Here is a 17,803-nt window from a genome sequence, read left to right on the forward strand (position 1 = left end):
GATGGTTCAAACCGCAAGGACGAGGACGTAATAGGGTACCGTACCAAAGGATGTGGTACCTACCAATTACCGACAGATTGAAAAGATTGTACCAATCTGGGAGACTGCTGGAAAAATGAGATGGCATGCCGAGCATACTCAGACGGATGGTGAGATGACTCATCCATCAGATGCAAGAGCTTGGAAACATTTTAACAAAATATATCCACAATTCGCTAGCAATAGCCGAAATGTGTATATGGGATTATGCACGGACGGATTTAGTCCCTCGGTATGTCAGGGAGACAATATTCATTGTGGCCAGTCTTTATGACGCCATACAACCTGCCTCCAGATATGTGCATGCAACGGGAGTTTCTGTTCTTGACCATATTAATACCTGGTCCGAACCATCCAAAAAGGTCTCTGGATGTCTTTCTACAGCCACTGATAAAAGAGTTGAAAGATTTGTGTCAACAGGGGTGAGGACGTACGACTGCTCAACGAAGACAAATTTACGATGCGAGCGATGCTTTTGTGGACCATAAGTGACTTTCCTGCTTATGGATGTTGTCTGGGTGGACTACACATGGGAGATTATCTTGTCCATATTGTAATGGAACGACAGATGCATTTCAGCTGAAGAACGGTAGGAAGACAAGTTGGTTCGATTGTCACCGCGATTTCTTCCCATTAATCATCCTTATCGAAGAAACGAAATTGTTTAGGCAGAAAAGGGTTGTGAGAGACACTCCTCCTCCGTATTTAACTGGAGAACAAATTGAACAGCAAATCGATTACTACGGAGCTCAAGAAACAGTTCGTTGTGGTGGTAATTGGCATGTTCCCGTAATATGCCTGATTATTATGGAGTTCAGCACAACTGGCACAAGAAGAGTATATTTTGGGAGTTGCCGTATTGGAAGGATCTTCTTTTGCGCCACAACCTAGATGTGATGCATATTGAGAAGAATTTTTTTGAGAACATCATGAATACAATATTGAATGTTCCAGGGAAGACAAAAGACAATCAAAAATCGAGGTTGGACTTGCCTGATATTTGCTCAAGACCCGAGTTACATATAAAAAGCAATGGACAAGTTCCTGTACCGGTATTCAGATTGTCTTCAGAACAAAAGTCGGTCTTGTTCAACTGGGTTGCATCAGCAGTGAAGTTTCCTGATGGGTATGTTTCAAACCTCTCTAGATGTGTTGAAAAGGGCCAAAAGTTCTCCGGGATGAAGAGTCATGATTGTCATGTCTTATGCAAAGACTACTTCCCTTTGCATTTGCGGAGCTACTTCCAACAAAAGTACATGAAGCACTTGCAGGTAATATATTATTACTCACACTAATTAATTTTTTAATTTATTTTTCAAAAATATGCACTAATAATTTGCTTAATTGTTTTTGGAATATACAAAGCCATTGGAGCATTTTTCAGGGACTTGAGCACTCGCACTCTTAAAGAGGATGTCGTAGAACAACTTCACGAGAACATTCCGATCTTATTGTGCAACTTGGAGATGATATTTCCTCCCTCATTTTTGACGTCATGGAGCATTTAGCTGTCCACCTCCCGTATGAGGCATTGCTTCGAGGACCAGTACATTATGGATGGATGTATCAGTATGAGCGGGCCATGAAATATTTGAAGGGAAAGGCAAAAAACCTCGCAAAGGTTGAAGGTTCTATAATTGCTGGAAGTTTGACGGAAGAAACATCTCACTTCACATCGTACTACTTTGCACCTAATGTACGGACCCGACAAAGAGCTCCAAGAAGATATGATGATGGTGGTGTTGCCCCAACATATGCAGTTGCTGGTGTTCCGGATATCTTTAGCCAGATTGGGCGAATGGGTGGGAAAACGAAAGAGGTTTGGTGGTCGAGTGATGAAGACGCCCATAGTGCACACACTTACATTCTACTTAATTGTGAGGATCCATTTATGCGCTATTTTGAAAGGTAACATATATGGAAAGTTCTAAACTAATTGTAATTAAAATATATTTTTCAAATGATGATATAACTAATAAAATATGTGCATTTTACAGCCTATTTGTTAGTCAAGTCCAAGAAGCTATCCCAGGTATATCCACAAGTGAGGTAGATAAAAGGAAAGATCGACACTTTATTAAATGGTTGAAGAGTCAGGTATTTACTCCAATCCGATATTTGTTTCGTCCACGGGGTGTAACGAAAGACGTTTGTTTCAATGTTCTCTTTAATTTAATTTTGCAGGTTGAATATGAGGATCCAGATTATCCCATATGGTTTCACGAATTAGTTCAGGGTCCACTTGCAAAGGTCACCACATCACCAATGTATTTCTCACGAGGCTTTACTTTTCATACGTACGAGTATGGTAAACACCGGGCGACCAGCAATTATGGAATTTGTGTGAAAGGCGAAACCGATTTCTACGGGATCTTGCAGGAGATTATTGAAGTGGAATTCCCTGGGTTATTGAAGCTGAAATGCGTCATATTCAAATGTGACTGGTTCGACCCCGTGGTCAACAGAGGTGTTCGATTTAACAAATTCGGTGTAGTTGCTGTCAATGGTGGACGGAGGTACAACAAATTCGAGCCTTTCATATTAGCTTCGCAAGCAGACCAAGTTAGCTTCCTACCATACCCGAGGTTGCGAGAATCTGGAATAAGTTGGTTAGCTGTTATCAAAGTTACACCCCGTGGACGAATAATCGGTGGAGAAGAACCACCTTTGCAAGAAGAACACATCAATGAAGTCGAAGAACCTGAACAACAAATGGAAGACATCCTACTCATTGATCCGCATAATCATGAGTATGAAGATCTTCCCGACGATACCACTGACGATGCTGTTGAGGACGAGTTTAATGAAAGTGATGATGTTTCTAGTGTTGAAGAGAATGATGATGTATCTGAATGATGATGTAATTTTTTAAAAATATTATTTATTTTCAGACTTGATTAATGCATTTGGGGTTTAGGGTATGGGGTTTGGTGTTTGAGATTGAGTTATAAGTTAAAGGATGTTTGAGGTTTGGTGTTTGTGGTTTACATTTTTAGGGATTTTAAGGTTATCGACGTTAATTCCTCGTAAAGAAAAACACGGGCCTTGCAAAATCCACGTAAGCTGATTTCGTCGTAAAGCACACGTTAAAAATAAACACGGGCCTTGCAAATTCCACGTAAGCGTGCGTGGTGTTTACGACGAAATCAGCTTACGTGGAAATAACAAGCCTTTTAGCTGTTTCGTCGTAAAGACCTCGTTAATTTACGTTGATTTAACGAGTTTCGTGTTTAAATCCCTAAAACTCTAAACCCCAAACCCCAAACCTCAATCTATATATGTTTTCACTTAGCAGACACAATAAACCTGTATAATTAACATTGTATGATTAAAAAAATTAAGAATTTAAAACATCAAACCCAAAATTAACCAAAACTTCCTTAACTTATAAGTGAATCATATATAAGGTTTACATTGCTAAACTCAATTCACTCAAGAAGACTTAATAAACATGCATATTTAAAATTTCTTGATTAAATTAACTTAACACATATAGATGTTACTAGTAATGGGATAGGGGTTTAGGGATTTAGGGATTTAGGGTAAAGGGTTAGGGGTTTAGGGATTTACAAAATAACCTCGTTAAAAACTCGTAATTAACGTGTCCTTTACGACGAAAAAAGAAACTATCCTTGCTAATTCCACGTAAGCTTGCGAGGTCTTTACGACGAAACTTGCTTACGTGGAATTAGCAAGGATTGTTTCTTTTTTCGTCGTAATAACCACGCTTGTTTACGAGGAATTAACATGTTTTTATGAAATCCCTATACCCTAAACCCCAAACCTCAATCTATATATATACGGTTTCGATTCACTTAAAAAATAAATTAAACCTATATAATTAAAATTTCATGATTAAAAAAATAATAAAAATTAGGAATTTGGGTTTAGGGTTTAGGGAATGTAAAAAACAAATGCTAAATCCACGGTTTCGTCGTAATATCCACGTGAACAAAAAACACGGGCCTTGCAATTTCGTCGTAAAGTTAAAAAGACGGGCCTTGCAAAATCGTCGTAAATAATGACACGGGCCTTGCTGTTTCGTCGTAAATTTACGAGGACTTTACGTCCCTATGTAATCTTATATATACCCGCGAGAACCAGCCACTTCATTTCGTCCCAATTTCCTCTCCTACACCTCCCAAGGTTCTCTCTAATCTCTCTCTAGAATTAGGTGGTTTAGTTTAGTGAATTTAGATAGGTTTATAGTTGATTAGGTGGTTAGTGTAGAGAATTTTGATTAGTTTGATTTCTTCTACTTGTTTTTTCTAACAATCTGAATTTTTTTTCAGATGGTTAGAAAGAACAAGCAGAAGAAAACCCCCCACTACAGTCAGATGTTCTGTGGTGATCCTGCTGCTGGATCATCATCTTCAGCTCCCGGTTCCTCCATCCCGGAGATTGTCCCGGAGTCTCAGTCACAGCCACCACCGGTTCCTCCATCTGGTGCACCACCCCCACCTGCTGCACCTCAGGCGGTTCCAGATCCGGTTGCACCCGGATACATTCATCCGGAGTTGCGGGTGCCGCCGACCGCTCCTTTTGCTCGGTACACGGTTGAGGATCTTCTCGCTCAACCAGGCCGAGCCGGTTTACCGGTTTTAGACCCCGACCGACCAGAGGGGACTCTGTGGTACGTAATTTTTTTTATTTAAATATTTTTAAAATTATTAATATTTTTTTTAATATTTTAACTTTGTTTTTTCAGGTTTGGGGTCGACAATTCTGTCGCTACGAGCGTATCCGATATCATCAAAGGATACTTCTCAGAGGCTCACCCAAACTGGAAAAAGACGCCGCACCACGTTAGAAACACGTGGTTCAAGATGTTTGCTGTAAGTTTTTTAAAATAATTATTTTATGTTTAATTTTTATTATTAACTTTTATTTCGTTAATAGTTTTTAACTAATAATTATTTTTTTTGGGTTTAAAAATGCAGCAAAGATACCATTGGTCCATCGGGGTTCATGAGGACGTGAAACGGGAGTTCACCGCAAAGGCGAAGAAGCGGTTGTTGGACACCGTAGGCAACTGGAAGGAGGACTGGATCTACAAGGGTTACAAGGACGGGCAACCCGCTGAGCTGACCAAGGATGTCTACGATGGTCTCATCCGTTACTGGGAGCTGCCATCATCCATTGCGATCTCCAACTCCTGCTCCGCCTCTCGTAACACCAAAGACGAGCACGGCAACGGCCCGATGCTTCACTGTACGGGTCAAAAACCCCATGCCCGTGTCCGCTTGGAAATGGTAATTAATTTCTAATTTTTTTCATATTAAATATTTTAATAATTAATATGTACTTATATATGTATATTGATTCTAACTTTTTAAATTTTAAATATTTTCAGGCCAAAGAGACGGGACAACTCCCGTCTCTTAAAGAGCTTTACGAGAGGACCCACAAGACCAAGGCGGGGGTATTTGTGGATCCGAGGTCCGAGCAAATCTACAATGATGTCGTTGCTCGGATTGAAGACCGCCAAACCCAGCTGACCCAGCAATCTCCCGATGGAATACCGGTCGTATTATCCATTCAAGAAGTGGATCAGATTTACGAGGAGGTAAAAATTTTACCTTTTAATCTACTTTTAATCTATTTTTTAAAATTATTAACATTAAACTTTATTTTTTCTTTGTAGGTCGTCCCTAAGAAAAAGGGACGTACGTTGGGAATCGGTTCCGTCAACGATGTCCCAAGAGCGACATCGTCTTATGGTCAGAGACGAGCCGACGAAGTCACTGAGCTGCGTTCGGAGTTACACTCGACGCGGACTCAGTTGGCGTCGACGCAGACGGAGTTGGAATCTACGCGCCAATCATTCCAAGCTCGTATGGGTGGAGTGGAGGGATTTCTGGAAGTTATATCTTCTGGAAATCCCCAATGGGAGGAGTTGTTGGCGGATATGCGACGACGGAACCCGGTTCCCGAGCCTTCTCGTACTCAGCAGCAAGAGGAGGAACTACAGAGGAGGAGTGAAGACCTCTACCGGGAAACGATCCACCGCCCCGGTCCGACTTAGTTTTTTTTTCTATGTATTAATATTAAAATTCTAAACTTTTATTTATATAATATTTTCGGTTTTAATTTATTCCAAATTTTTAATATTTTCGCATTAGTAATTATTTATATTTCTAATATTTTTGAAATAATTATTTTCTATAATATTAAAATTTAAATTTAAAAAATAAATTAGTTATAAAAATCGAAGCAAATTCCTCGTTAACTCACGAGGAATTGACGAGTAAGTGGACGTGTAAAGAACGACGAAATCTTACGACGAATCTACGTGTCAGATTCTACGTTCCCTTTACGACGAAAGTTTACGTCTACTTTACGTGTATTATTTACGTTTACTTTACGAGTATTATTTACGTTTTTCTTACAAGGATAGTTTACATGTATTTTACGAGGAAATATTACGTGTCTTTTACGTGGAAATATAGCGTCCACTTTACGTGGAAATCTACGTGTTCTTTACGACGAAATATTAACCTTCCTTTTACGACGAAATGGGTCCCTCGTACTTTTACGACGAAATGGCGATTAAATATCCATTACGACCAAACTTTAACGACGATATGCGTTTCCTCGCTAAATCGTCGTAAAGACGTATTTACGACGATTTAACGAGGAAAATGGTCGTCGTTAAAATCGTGTTTTCTTGTAGTGTAAAGTGTGGTCCGTCCTCTTACCACCAAACCACTAATACGTGATTTGTACATTAGTATATTGCTATTATCAAGATTCAGAATAGTGACAGATAAAAATATATCGTATTGAGTTAATAGTAATAAATATATATATATATATATAAAAAACCCTATCTAAACCTGATTTGAGAAACCTGAACGTGAGTCCGATCTGATCTATAAAAATATTTGAACAAATACTAAGTCAGAAAATATTAGATATCCAAACCCGAATCCGATCAAATAATACCTGAAACCCAAATTGATATTCAAAATATCCAAAATATACATATAAACCATAAATCCCTAATAGCTTAGATTCATTCATCTCCTATTCTTAGTTCATGCGAAACCTAAATGGTTCCATTTCTAGTTTTTTCACACCTTTCAATTTTATTGGAGGATACACTCTTTTTTAAGATTGTTTTGGTAAAATATTGCTTTTCATTTTTTTTTGGTGCAAATATTGCTTTTCATTTTTGAGCGTTTGATACTCTGCATTTTCTTTTCTTTTTTTTTCTTTTTTTTTCGTTAACAACCTATTTGTTTATTTTTTTAATTTAACTGTTAGAATCACACTGAACTACAATAGTACTCTCTTAGAGCATCTCCAATGTAAAACTCCATTTTTTCCTTCAAAATAGAGTAAAAGTGAATATGGAGTAAAATTGCTCCAACCCTACTCTATTTTTCACTCTATAATGGAGTCATGAACAAACAAAAAATAGATTACTCCATTTATGGAGTAAACTTCAAAATGGAGTGAGATATGGAGTTGGGTTGGAGCATATGTTACTCCATATTCATTTTTACTCCATTTTGGAGTAAAAAATGGAGTTGGGTTGGAGATGCCCTTAGCTCGTTGAATGTGTGTAAAGTATTTTATTATTTAAAGTTTGTTACGTTCAACATTGCGAAAGGAAAGCCAGTATGCAGGAGCTATAGCAATCATTAACCTATCGGTTTGAGAGTGAAGCTATAGGTAGGTGAAGTGTGCATAAACATCATTAAGTATCATTAAGTATTCTGTCGGGGCATAATATCATTTCTACAAAACATTCTTTAGCGATCGCATTTACAGTATTCTACCTATAAGAAAGTCGAGACGTATACATGACTCGTTGAAATCACTATATCGCATGCTGTTTACTATTATTATTACGCATTTTTAGTTAACTCGTAAACTTAAACTACGACGTTGATTACGCAGCGTAAACATAACTATACGAAATTCAAATTATATAAATAAATATTCTGGAAAGTTCAATTATTGCGGACTGCTTTTTTATGATTTACTAAAATAGAGACTTGTTTCTCTATTTCTACCTCTAAAATAGAGAATCTCTAAAATAGAAATGTGTTTCTCTCCAATATATTCCTCTATTTTTACCTCTAGAAAAGAATATTTTCACAAGATTCTATTTTTATTTTATAACAAGTACCTTTTATTTTTAAAAGTTGCAAATCAACCCTATTCAATTTTAATTTTATAAGATTTTCATACAGTTATAATTTTGTTTAAACAAAAGCTTTACTAAAAAGATTGTTAGGTAAATAAAAAGTGTCATTTTATGTTTATAAAAACTATATTTTTTATAAAAATAATTATTTTTGATGTAATTATAAAAGTTAAAAAATAAAAGAACTATTTTGAAATAAAAAAAGTATGCCTCTATAATAGAGGAATTCTATTTTTTCCTTTATTTATAGAAGAAAAAATAGCATTTCTCTATTATAGAAATGGATATAATAGCAATGGATTGGAGCACTTTTTACTCTATTATAACATTTGGAGGTGAATATATCAATGGGTTGGAGATGCTCTAATAAATTTAAAATTTAAAATGTTTTCTTTTAAAGTTAAGTTGAAAATGTTATTTTGTTACATTATGTTTGAATGTATCAAAACTGATAGGAAAAATCAAAATGGATCGTTGGACATAGAAGCATTGTGGAGCCTAAGAGACCAAACATTTAGTACGTGAAACCCACATGGACTAACATGTTATTTCTCCCTTTGCAATTAGTTGATTATATAAATACACAGAATGAAAAAAAAAAAACATGATAGATATACGAGTGGTTTTTGATGATCTTTGTTGTCGATGAATACAAATGGGTTCTAAACTATGTTAATCCGTTAATCACGTTGCAATGGAAACATATGTATATGAGTATTTGTTGACCAATTTTCTTTTCAACATCAAAGGTGTTATATATTGATGAAGTCATTCAAACAAGATAGTAATCCGCATGCGGTTTTCATATTCTTAGCTGTTTGCAGCACACTGTTGAAGAAAAAATAAGTTTTATTTTCCTTAGCTGTTTGCAGCACATTTTAATGTAAGAAAAAAGTTTCATTCTTGCAACCGAAAAATTCCCATGTTCCCAACAAAAACAAATTTCAAAATTAATCCGCCGCTAATTGTATATTTATGGTGAGTTAGTCTCTGATTTAATTTGGTCAACAAAAAGTAACAATATATTCCAAAACTACAATGTGTATTCTATCCATTCTGCATATTGTGCTTGCTCGATGTTAATTTTACTGCTATCACCATTTGGATGCCTAGATTAACATATCCCACATGTGTATGGGGTTAATTCACGGTGCCTACTGGTATCTTTTCTTTTATGTTTTGTTGCTGGTCTGTTTGATTCAGTATTGTAAAAACATTTATGAATGAAATACAAGCGTTAAAAAAAAAGATTAACATATCCTCCATGTAATTTAATGTTGTGGTTATCTATATATAACAATTGAAAATCAGTTAGAACATAACTTTCTTATTTAACACTTAAAGAATTTCATTAAATTAGAGAATAAAACAATCATATTAGTATAAAAATAAACGATGTGATGTGACGCTTACGCAATAATACTTTTAAAAATTGCAGTGCATACTTTGGTGTCCTCATGAATTACCGTAAATAAATAATTAGTACTAAAAAGTCTAAAATATTGATTGGCACGTAGGAACAAAAAAATATTGATTGGCATGTTTCTCTCATCAAGCTATGTCATGGTTCAGATTCAATTAAGAGAATATGTTTCTCACCTGTCGTTCTGAATAAATAATTCAAAATTTAACATTTTTTGTGTGTTTTTTCTCAATTTCTGTTTCATAGAAGGGAAAAACCTGAAACTTCTAAATATATTTAAAAGTCCATGGACAAATTTCAAGCTAGAAGATTAATTACTATGAGCTAAACACACCAATCTCTTCATTTCAACTTTGAAATAGTAATTTTGTAAATATGTTGGGAATGTAAATCACAACACCTTGAGCTTGTGTATGAAAACAATGTTCAGTTGATTAAATTTTATAATACCTTTGTATGTTATATAAATTATGTTGAAAGCCTTTACAATATATATACCTTGTGTCCCCATATTTAATCATAGTTAAGAATTTAAGATGACAAAATCCAAGATCTTAAGCAACCACATGGGACATGTATAAGCCGTCTACCATCAAGTTTACTAAATCCCAAGCTTCCGAAACATAGGAGTACTTAAATTAGGATTTAGGAAGCAGACGAACTTATCATGGCTACTTTTATGGGGGTAATCAAGTGCATTTCCGAAACAAGTCCACGCTTGGTTCTGTTTTTGATGTAATATACTTCAGCAATTGGATATAGCGGAAACTGAAAACAAACAACGTCCCAAATTTTACATCATAACCAGTCAACGCTTTAACGGCGATGGTTAATATTTTGTTTCCTAAATCATAACTGATTTTTATGATTTTTGTTTTAAAAAACAATATATATTAATATGTTTGTATGTGTATGTTGACATGACAAACTTTTATTGTCCTTTTTAACATATAAAGTTTTATAGTCTTGAATGGAAGATATGTTCAATCTTTATTTTTGAAGATGATGAACATATGAACTTTCTGGATTGTTCACTGGCTCTAGTTATTAATATTAATCCAAAGTGGGATAAATAACTAGTAATTGTAATGAAAATAGAGTCTATGTCATCACATGGTATTGCCTTTTAGTGACATGCACACAGAGGGCCACATTGTTAGCTCAATATGGAACACTTCACTTAAATCCAACTTCAATGTCAACACCAGCTTTGGGAACACACAGTTATTTTCGTCTCTTTCTCCATTTTAAAATACGAACAGAACTCCATTATTCAACATAATTATATTAAACAATGGTTTCACTTATTATTATATTCTCTCCGTTTCTAAATAAATTTTTCTTTGATATTTTTTAACACATATTAAAAAGTGATAGAAATATTAAGAATGTGAAGGAAATTTATATAAATTGTTAATAATTACATCTCTATGATCAATAGTATTTGAGATAAATAAAATTATTCATAAAATCAGTTTAGTTTACAATTAATTTTTAGCCGAAAAGAATATAATTTACATTGAAATTATAAATAACACTTTTTATGTAACAAAAATAAAAATTAGAATTACGCTTATTATGAAACATAGAGAAGAACGGTAGTTTTCTAAATATGTTATTAACAAATAAATACAGATATGACATATTTCTTATTAAGTAATTACAGCCATATTTGGACCTACGTATTTCCATACAGATACTCAGATCGGCATTCCACCAGTTGGGGTTGGAGGCCTCAGTCCCCCAGTCTTCTGCCCACAACTCGATCTTCTTTTCTGCTTTCAGTTTTTCTTGTTTCTTGCTTTGTCGTAATTTAGTCTTGATGTTTCTCCGGTTAATTGGATGGTCGTTTTTTCCGACTCCCTTCGAAGTTGATTTGTAATAACTACTTATATTATTCATCTTGACTTTTGTGGTCATCTATTATATATCTTGACTAATAGAACAAAACCACTGAATAATATTGCATAACATTAACAAAAATAGAAATAAATTACATATCCATTTCACACTGAATCTCATATATTCATTTCACATTTACACTCTAGGTATATTTATATACTCCCTCTGTTTTTTAAAGATACATATTCTAGACTTTTCACATATATTAAGAAATCAATTAAAAATGCATTGATTTTTGTGAATAACAATTTTCCATAATCTTTAACCAATAAAAATTCAATAAACACAATTAATTTTCTTGAAGTTAACAGATTTTCATTAAATAATACATTGAAAAAGTAAAAAATGTATCTTTTTAAAATAATTTTTTTTCCTAGAACATGGATCTTTAAAAAACAGAGGGAGTAGATGAGATATAATAAATGTATTTAGTTTTAAGTGATTTTGGTTAGAAGTTACCAAGTCTCTTTCTCTCCCATTACATCATTGTCTAGGTTTATTGCTCTCACTCTCCTGTGGTCCTTGACCTCTTTATATTCTCTTATCACTTTCTCAATTTCCTTATATCTATAAGTGTCTCTATACACCGAAATACTTTCTTGCATCTCCTCGTTTCTTCTCTTCTGGTTGCTTTCCTCTTCCTTCTTTTACATCTTCAACGCAATACAAAACTTGTGGGATAAATACGAACCCTCTATTTCTACTAATATATAGCTCCCCTCTTTTTCAGCCTTATTAACATCACCTTTCTTTTTCTATATCCATCTCTTATTTACTTGTTCAATCCAGAGACAAAGAGAAAGCACACAACTTAAGGGTTATTTTCTTACAACACTAATTGTAGTGTTATACTAATCAAAAAGTAAAAGAGAACCTACAAGAAAATGTCTAACAGGAGATCAAGGCAATCTTCCAGTGCTCTAAGGATTTCCGATGACCAGATGATCGACCTTGTTAGTCAGCTTTGTCAGCTTTTGCCAGAGATTCGCGAACGGCGCCGTTCTGATAAGGTATACTATATGGCATAACATGCATTTCTTTTCATAGTTTATGTAGTACTTCTGTAAGAAGATTAAATTCGAAACTTTTGACTCCAGACAACATTTTTGTTTTCTTTTATGATCAAATGAAACTATAGAAAGCATGATTGAGTGATGTCCGTGCATGTATGTATGTGGTCTGATGTCATCTCTTAATAATATATTAGGTGTCAGCATCGAAGGTACTTCAAGAGACATACAGCTACATAAGAAAGCTGCATCGAGAAGTTGATAATCTCAGTGAACGTTTGTCGCAGCTCCTCGACTCCGTTGATGAAGATAGCCATGAAGCTTCCGTCATTAGAAGTTTGCTCATGTAACCTTCCAATATATGTACTTCTTATAACTTTTACAATATATATTTATTATATATGTAATCGTGATTGTCCTTAATATATATATTATAAACTTCTGAATTTTGGTCCAGCTTGTGACAAAAAAAAAAGAATTTTGGTCTAGCAATTACACTAATTCCTATTCAATAATCTCCGAAATATATGTGTTATCTATTTACATAAACAATGGTAGGGCTTTGAAGGACAAAAATCTGATCACTTCTCAAAATATTGGACACTGTGGTGTTTAAACTCGATTGTGTCAGTTAAAGACTGAAGAAAGGATATATAAATATAATGAATAATCCATTATTACTATCTTGGTTTTTCTAATGGATAATTGGTAGGGATAATTTGTAAAATACCCTATTTATAATTCAAAATTTGAAATATGCATTTCAATTTTTATTTTTTGAAAACTACACTTTAGTAAATGTGATAAGACACTTTTGTCCATATCTTAACTAAAATTATTTGTTCTAATAACTAAAGTACAAATTCAACAATATTATTATCACCATTATAATATAACACTTGAAATCGTAAAAAAATAATTAAAAGTTTATGTCTGCAAATAATTTTAAAAATCTTTCAAAAAAAGTTGCACAATAACATTCCTCACATAAAACGATCCCCGTTCACCCAACATATACATTTTCTTAATTCATTCTCTATCAAGCCATATTAATGAATCACCAAATTTAGGTTGGGTAAAAGTTGGATTGTTATTTATTTTAAAGATTTTTATTTCTTTTATTGTTCTTTGCATATATAGAACAATCCAACTTTAAACACAACTACACTAACCGGCAAACAAAAAACGCTGTAAATTAAAAATCAAAAATATGATTTTCCCATGACCAACCACAACCATGAACCACGACAAGCTAAAATTGTCAAAGAAGGATATATACCATTAGATCCTACGAAGTCTTCTACCCTCGATGAAAGAAAATAAACCATTGCCCCAATAGTCAAAATAGATTCCAAAGATTTAAGCAGAGAAAAGCACTCCGTGAACACCTACAAATACCAGCCTACCTTACTACTGCCATGTATAATCCATATTCCATAGTCTGTAGACCATTTCTCAGCATCGAATCTTTTACCTGGGTTAAGAATAAATAAATTTTATGTTCCTGGGTTGTTGTTGATTATAGATTTCAAGATATGTAGGTGAAGGCATTCTTTATTTTTTAGATAATTATAGATTTCAAGATTGGATAATTTAGTCATTTTATTTACACAGAAGTGTAGTTTTCAAAAAAATAAAACCAAAGTGTAGTTTTCAAAAAAAAATGTCATACAAATGTATTTTTCCAAATTTTCCCTAATTGGTATTTATCCATATCTTATTAAATATACAGTACAATTTAAAAAACTGTATAATAAAGAAAATAAAAATTCATTACTTCTACAATATGTGAGTTTTGTTATTTATTTGGTGAACACCGGCTTTACTGCGTCTACAAATGCCTTTGACGTTGACGAAGTAATGAATTGATAGGTTTGTCATTAAACTATATTCAACCAAATAGGCATGCGTGGTTCGTGGAGATGAATGCCCGACAAATCTATTTCGAAAACTTTGGTTCCTCGGCTGCCACGTTACTACGTTGTTTTTTTTCACACTGGAAACTTCAAGAAAGAAATACAGAGGTGGGATGCAGTTTTGAGATACAAACATAGACACACAAAGCCAGCAGGAACATGAGTATCCTCTGGAGCCAAAAGCCATGCCACGTTTGTGTTAGAAATGTCCATTACATGAAAAAATATTATTATCTATTATATTAAAAAAAATCATGACTTATTTCATGTGTGATTTTTTAATTTAGATTATTCTTTAGAAAATTACTTAAGTAAATTATTGTATACATATTTGAAATATTTTAATTATTTTAAAAAACTCAAATAGATATTTCTAAATTTTCTCTGAATTACATCTGAACAAAATCTTTTTATTATTTTTATTTACAATAATATATATTTTATTTTTCATTAAAACAAACATTTTAAAATATGTAATTACTTTCATATTTATTTATTTAAAATATAAATGTATATTTCATTTTTCACTTAAACAAACCTTTTAAATATTTAATTAGTTTCATAATTATTTTAAATATAAATGTATATTTTATTTTATTTTACTAAAATAAACCCCTTATGTATCTAAAAATTATGTAATTATATTAAGCTCATGTACTATTTGAATTAACTATGTGATATTATTTTAACTAATATTTTTAAGATTTTCTAATTCAGAATTGTGTACGTACTATTGACAATATGCTATAATATAAATGATCGGTTTACAAATGCTAATTTAAAAATGCATTTAGTTTCTGTTATTAAATATAGTAGCATCTTTAGTTTTATATTTCAATAATAGAACTATATGACTGTTTTGTTTTACAAAAAGATAATCAAGCTCATTTTTATGTAGATCATATTCATATACTATTAATTAATGTAATTGTTTTTGTTTCTTCTGTCAAGTGTAATTTTGAAAATGCAATAAGTATTGTACCAATTAATGTCATCAACAGAAATGACAGATGAATGAATTAAAAATAAATTCATGTGAAATTTTTTATTTCCGGTGTGTTTTTATCAAATGTAATTGTAAGTTTAAGTGTTAATTATATAATGTGATGTATGATAGATGAAGAATTGCAAATAAAAGTTAAACATTGAAAATTTATTTTAAATAATCCAATACTTTCGAAGTAGAAAAGTCTAAATCACCTATAAACAATATAACCTATAAACAATATAAGAAAAACCTCAAAAACATAGATAATAAGAGAAAATAGATTTAAAAGGACAAAATACATAATACATTACAATTTCCGGTTTAATAATTTAAATGAAGCAGACAATTTATAAACTACACTTAATATAGGTTATTAGGTCAAATATTTAATTCATACAAATAATTCGGTTAACATATATGTATGACCAAACTTAGATTATATTAAAGTGAACATAATTTGTCGTAAATATCATGTAATGTAAGGTTTTACTTAGTGTTCATGTTTTTATAAGAAAGATATCACTAATAATTTGAAACAAATAAATTAAACTATTACATGCAAACTATGAAATTGTTGTGTTTGAAAATATTATATTAAATTATTAGTAATATGGTAAAATTTTTAAATAATATACCACTAATCGTGTAAATCAAATATATATATGTATAAAATGAAAATAATCATCCGCACGGTTGTGCGGGTCTAGTTAATATTATTTACATGAAGAATTATTACTTTGACGAGAGATTCATAATTTTTTTAGTACAATGTATAGAGTATGTTAGGTAAATGGCACATTATGGCAGTAGGGTAAAAATTAAGATAATAATAATGATGCCATTTATTGCCCATTAAATGATGTATTTGTTTGTTTGATTTTGATTATACGACATTTCATTTGGATATAATATGATGAATTTTTATATGGACCGACTTAACAAAACTAACCCGAACTTATAAAAAACTAAAATTGAACTTTAAATTTAAGTTCTTAAACTTTAAACTAAACTAAACTACATTTTGACCCAAAAAAAAAACTTTAAACTACACAAATCTAACAAAATGTAAAGCATGAATGTACATTTAAGAATATACAACGACACACTTTTTAATATCAATTAATTTCATTAGATGATGTTCTGAAGAGTTTTGATGTTTCAAAATACATGATGTTTTGGTATTTTTATATTAGTTTTAGTTCATTGAAGATTGTGTAGCCAATGATGTTTTTATAGTTCTTTTGATGATTGGTTGAATTAGTTTTTATTTATATTTTAAATGATACATTCTAGGTAAAAGTGTATGTCTTAATTCTTGTGAATTAACCAAAACATCAACTATTTTGAAACAGAGGGAGTATAAAAAAATTTGTAAAGGTGGAGGTTCAAAGCGGGGCTGACACATCTTTCTGGTTTGACGTCTGGTGCCCGCTAGGCAAGTTGATAAACATCACTGGAGTCAAGGGATGTATTGATTTGGGGGTTGGTCTGAACTCAACAGTGGAGCTTGCCGTGCTAACATATAGACAGAGACGGCATAAGCTGACAACCAGATTGAATACGAGGTTCTTAAACTTCGTGCAAGAGGTCTAACAGCACTGGACGATGTCAGACTCTGGAAAGTTAGTGGTGATGCATATCTGAACAGTTTAATTAGCACTCGATGTACGTGGCTCTCAATCCGGACCGTCTCCACTACGTGCGACTGGTGTCAAGGGGTATGGTTTGCTTTGGCAACTCCTAAATACTCTCTTGTTACATGAATTGCAGTTCACAACCGGATCTCAACTGGTGATAGGATGATCAAATGGAATCAGCAGGCTAACTCGGCTTGTACTTTTTGCAATACGGTGATGGAGACCCTTGATCATTTAACTTTTGAACGTTGTGTTTCCAGCGACGTCTGGCATGGGTTATTCTCAAAACTGCTCGGTTCATGTTACTCCAACAGCTGGTCTACGATCGTGGAGCTGGTGGTGGATAGGCGTCATGACAAGTTACCACTATTTCTGCTTCTTTATACTTTCCAAGCAACCGTCCATCCGGTTTGGCGAGAACGTAACCGAAGGAGACATGGTGAAACATCTCAGACAGTGGTGCAGATGCAAAGCTACATTGACAAACTTGTGAGAAATAGAATCTCTACAATGAAGATGATGGGAAGAAAGAGATTTGATGATTCTATGGGAAGATGGTTTGCTTCAAGATGAAACATAATCTTTCTTTTGAAGTTTTATCTCTATAATCAAAACTTTAAAAGTAAGGATGCATGTAAAAATTTAATAAAAAATTTAAAACCTTTTTAGGATTTTTTTTTCATGTAATTATTTCTTAAAGTTTTAGAAATTATTTGCCAATTCTTCACTTGTC

The 17,803-nt window shown here is 33.0% G+C and overlaps 4 protein-coding genes across 4 annotated transcripts; all 4 read left to right on the plus strand.

The window, feature by feature from the left end:
* The first annotated feature begins 1,254 nt into the window (after positions 1–1,254).
* Positions 1,255–2,936, plus strand: LOC130502042 (uncharacterized). The gene is made up of 4 exons (XM_056996863.1): positions 1,255–1,310; positions 1,405–1,947; positions 2,037–2,136; positions 2,224–2,936. Exons 2-4 carry the CDS (start codon positions 1,535–1,537, stop codon positions 2,893–2,895), a joined length of 1,185 nt encoding a protein of 394 aa, XP_056852843.1. The 5' UTR covers positions 1,255–1,310; positions 1,405–1,534; the 3' UTR covers positions 2,896–2,936.
* Positions 2,937–4,085: 1,149 nt separating this feature from the next.
* On the plus strand, positions 4,086–4,918 carry LOC130502043 (uncharacterized). Its single transcript, XM_056996864.1, has 2 exons — positions 4,086–4,672; positions 4,748–4,918. Exons 1-2 carry the CDS (start codon positions 4,332–4,334, stop codon positions 4,890–4,892), a joined length of 486 nt encoding a protein of 161 aa, XP_056852844.1. The 5' UTR covers positions 4,086–4,331; the 3' UTR covers positions 4,893–4,918.
* Positions 4,919–12,256: 7,338 nt separating this feature from the next.
* On the plus strand, positions 12,257–12,983 carry LOC108810257 (transcription factor PRE5). The gene is made up of 2 exons (XM_018582380.2): positions 12,257–12,529; positions 12,727–12,983. Exons 1-2 carry the CDS (start codon positions 12,404–12,406, stop codon positions 12,877–12,879), a joined length of 279 nt encoding a protein of 92 aa, XP_018437882.1. The 5' UTR covers positions 12,257–12,403; the 3' UTR covers positions 12,880–12,983.
* Positions 12,984–17,096: 4,113 nt separating this feature from the next.
* On the plus strand, positions 17,097–17,643 carry LOC130502044 (uncharacterized). The gene is made up of 2 exons (XM_056996865.1): positions 17,097–17,151; positions 17,204–17,643. Exons 1-2 carry the CDS (start codon positions 17,097–17,099, stop codon positions 17,641–17,643), a joined length of 495 nt encoding a protein of 164 aa, XP_056852845.1.
* Positions 17,644–17,803: the final 160 nt, after the last annotated feature.

This window comes from Raphanus sativus, unplaced genomic scaffold, assembly GCF_000801105.2.
Source record: "Raphanus sativus cultivar WK10039 unplaced genomic scaffold, ASM80110v3 Scaffold0401, whole genome shotgun sequence".
NCBI classification, from domain to species: Eukaryota; Viridiplantae; Streptophyta; class Magnoliopsida; order Brassicales; family Brassicaceae; genus Raphanus; species Raphanus sativus.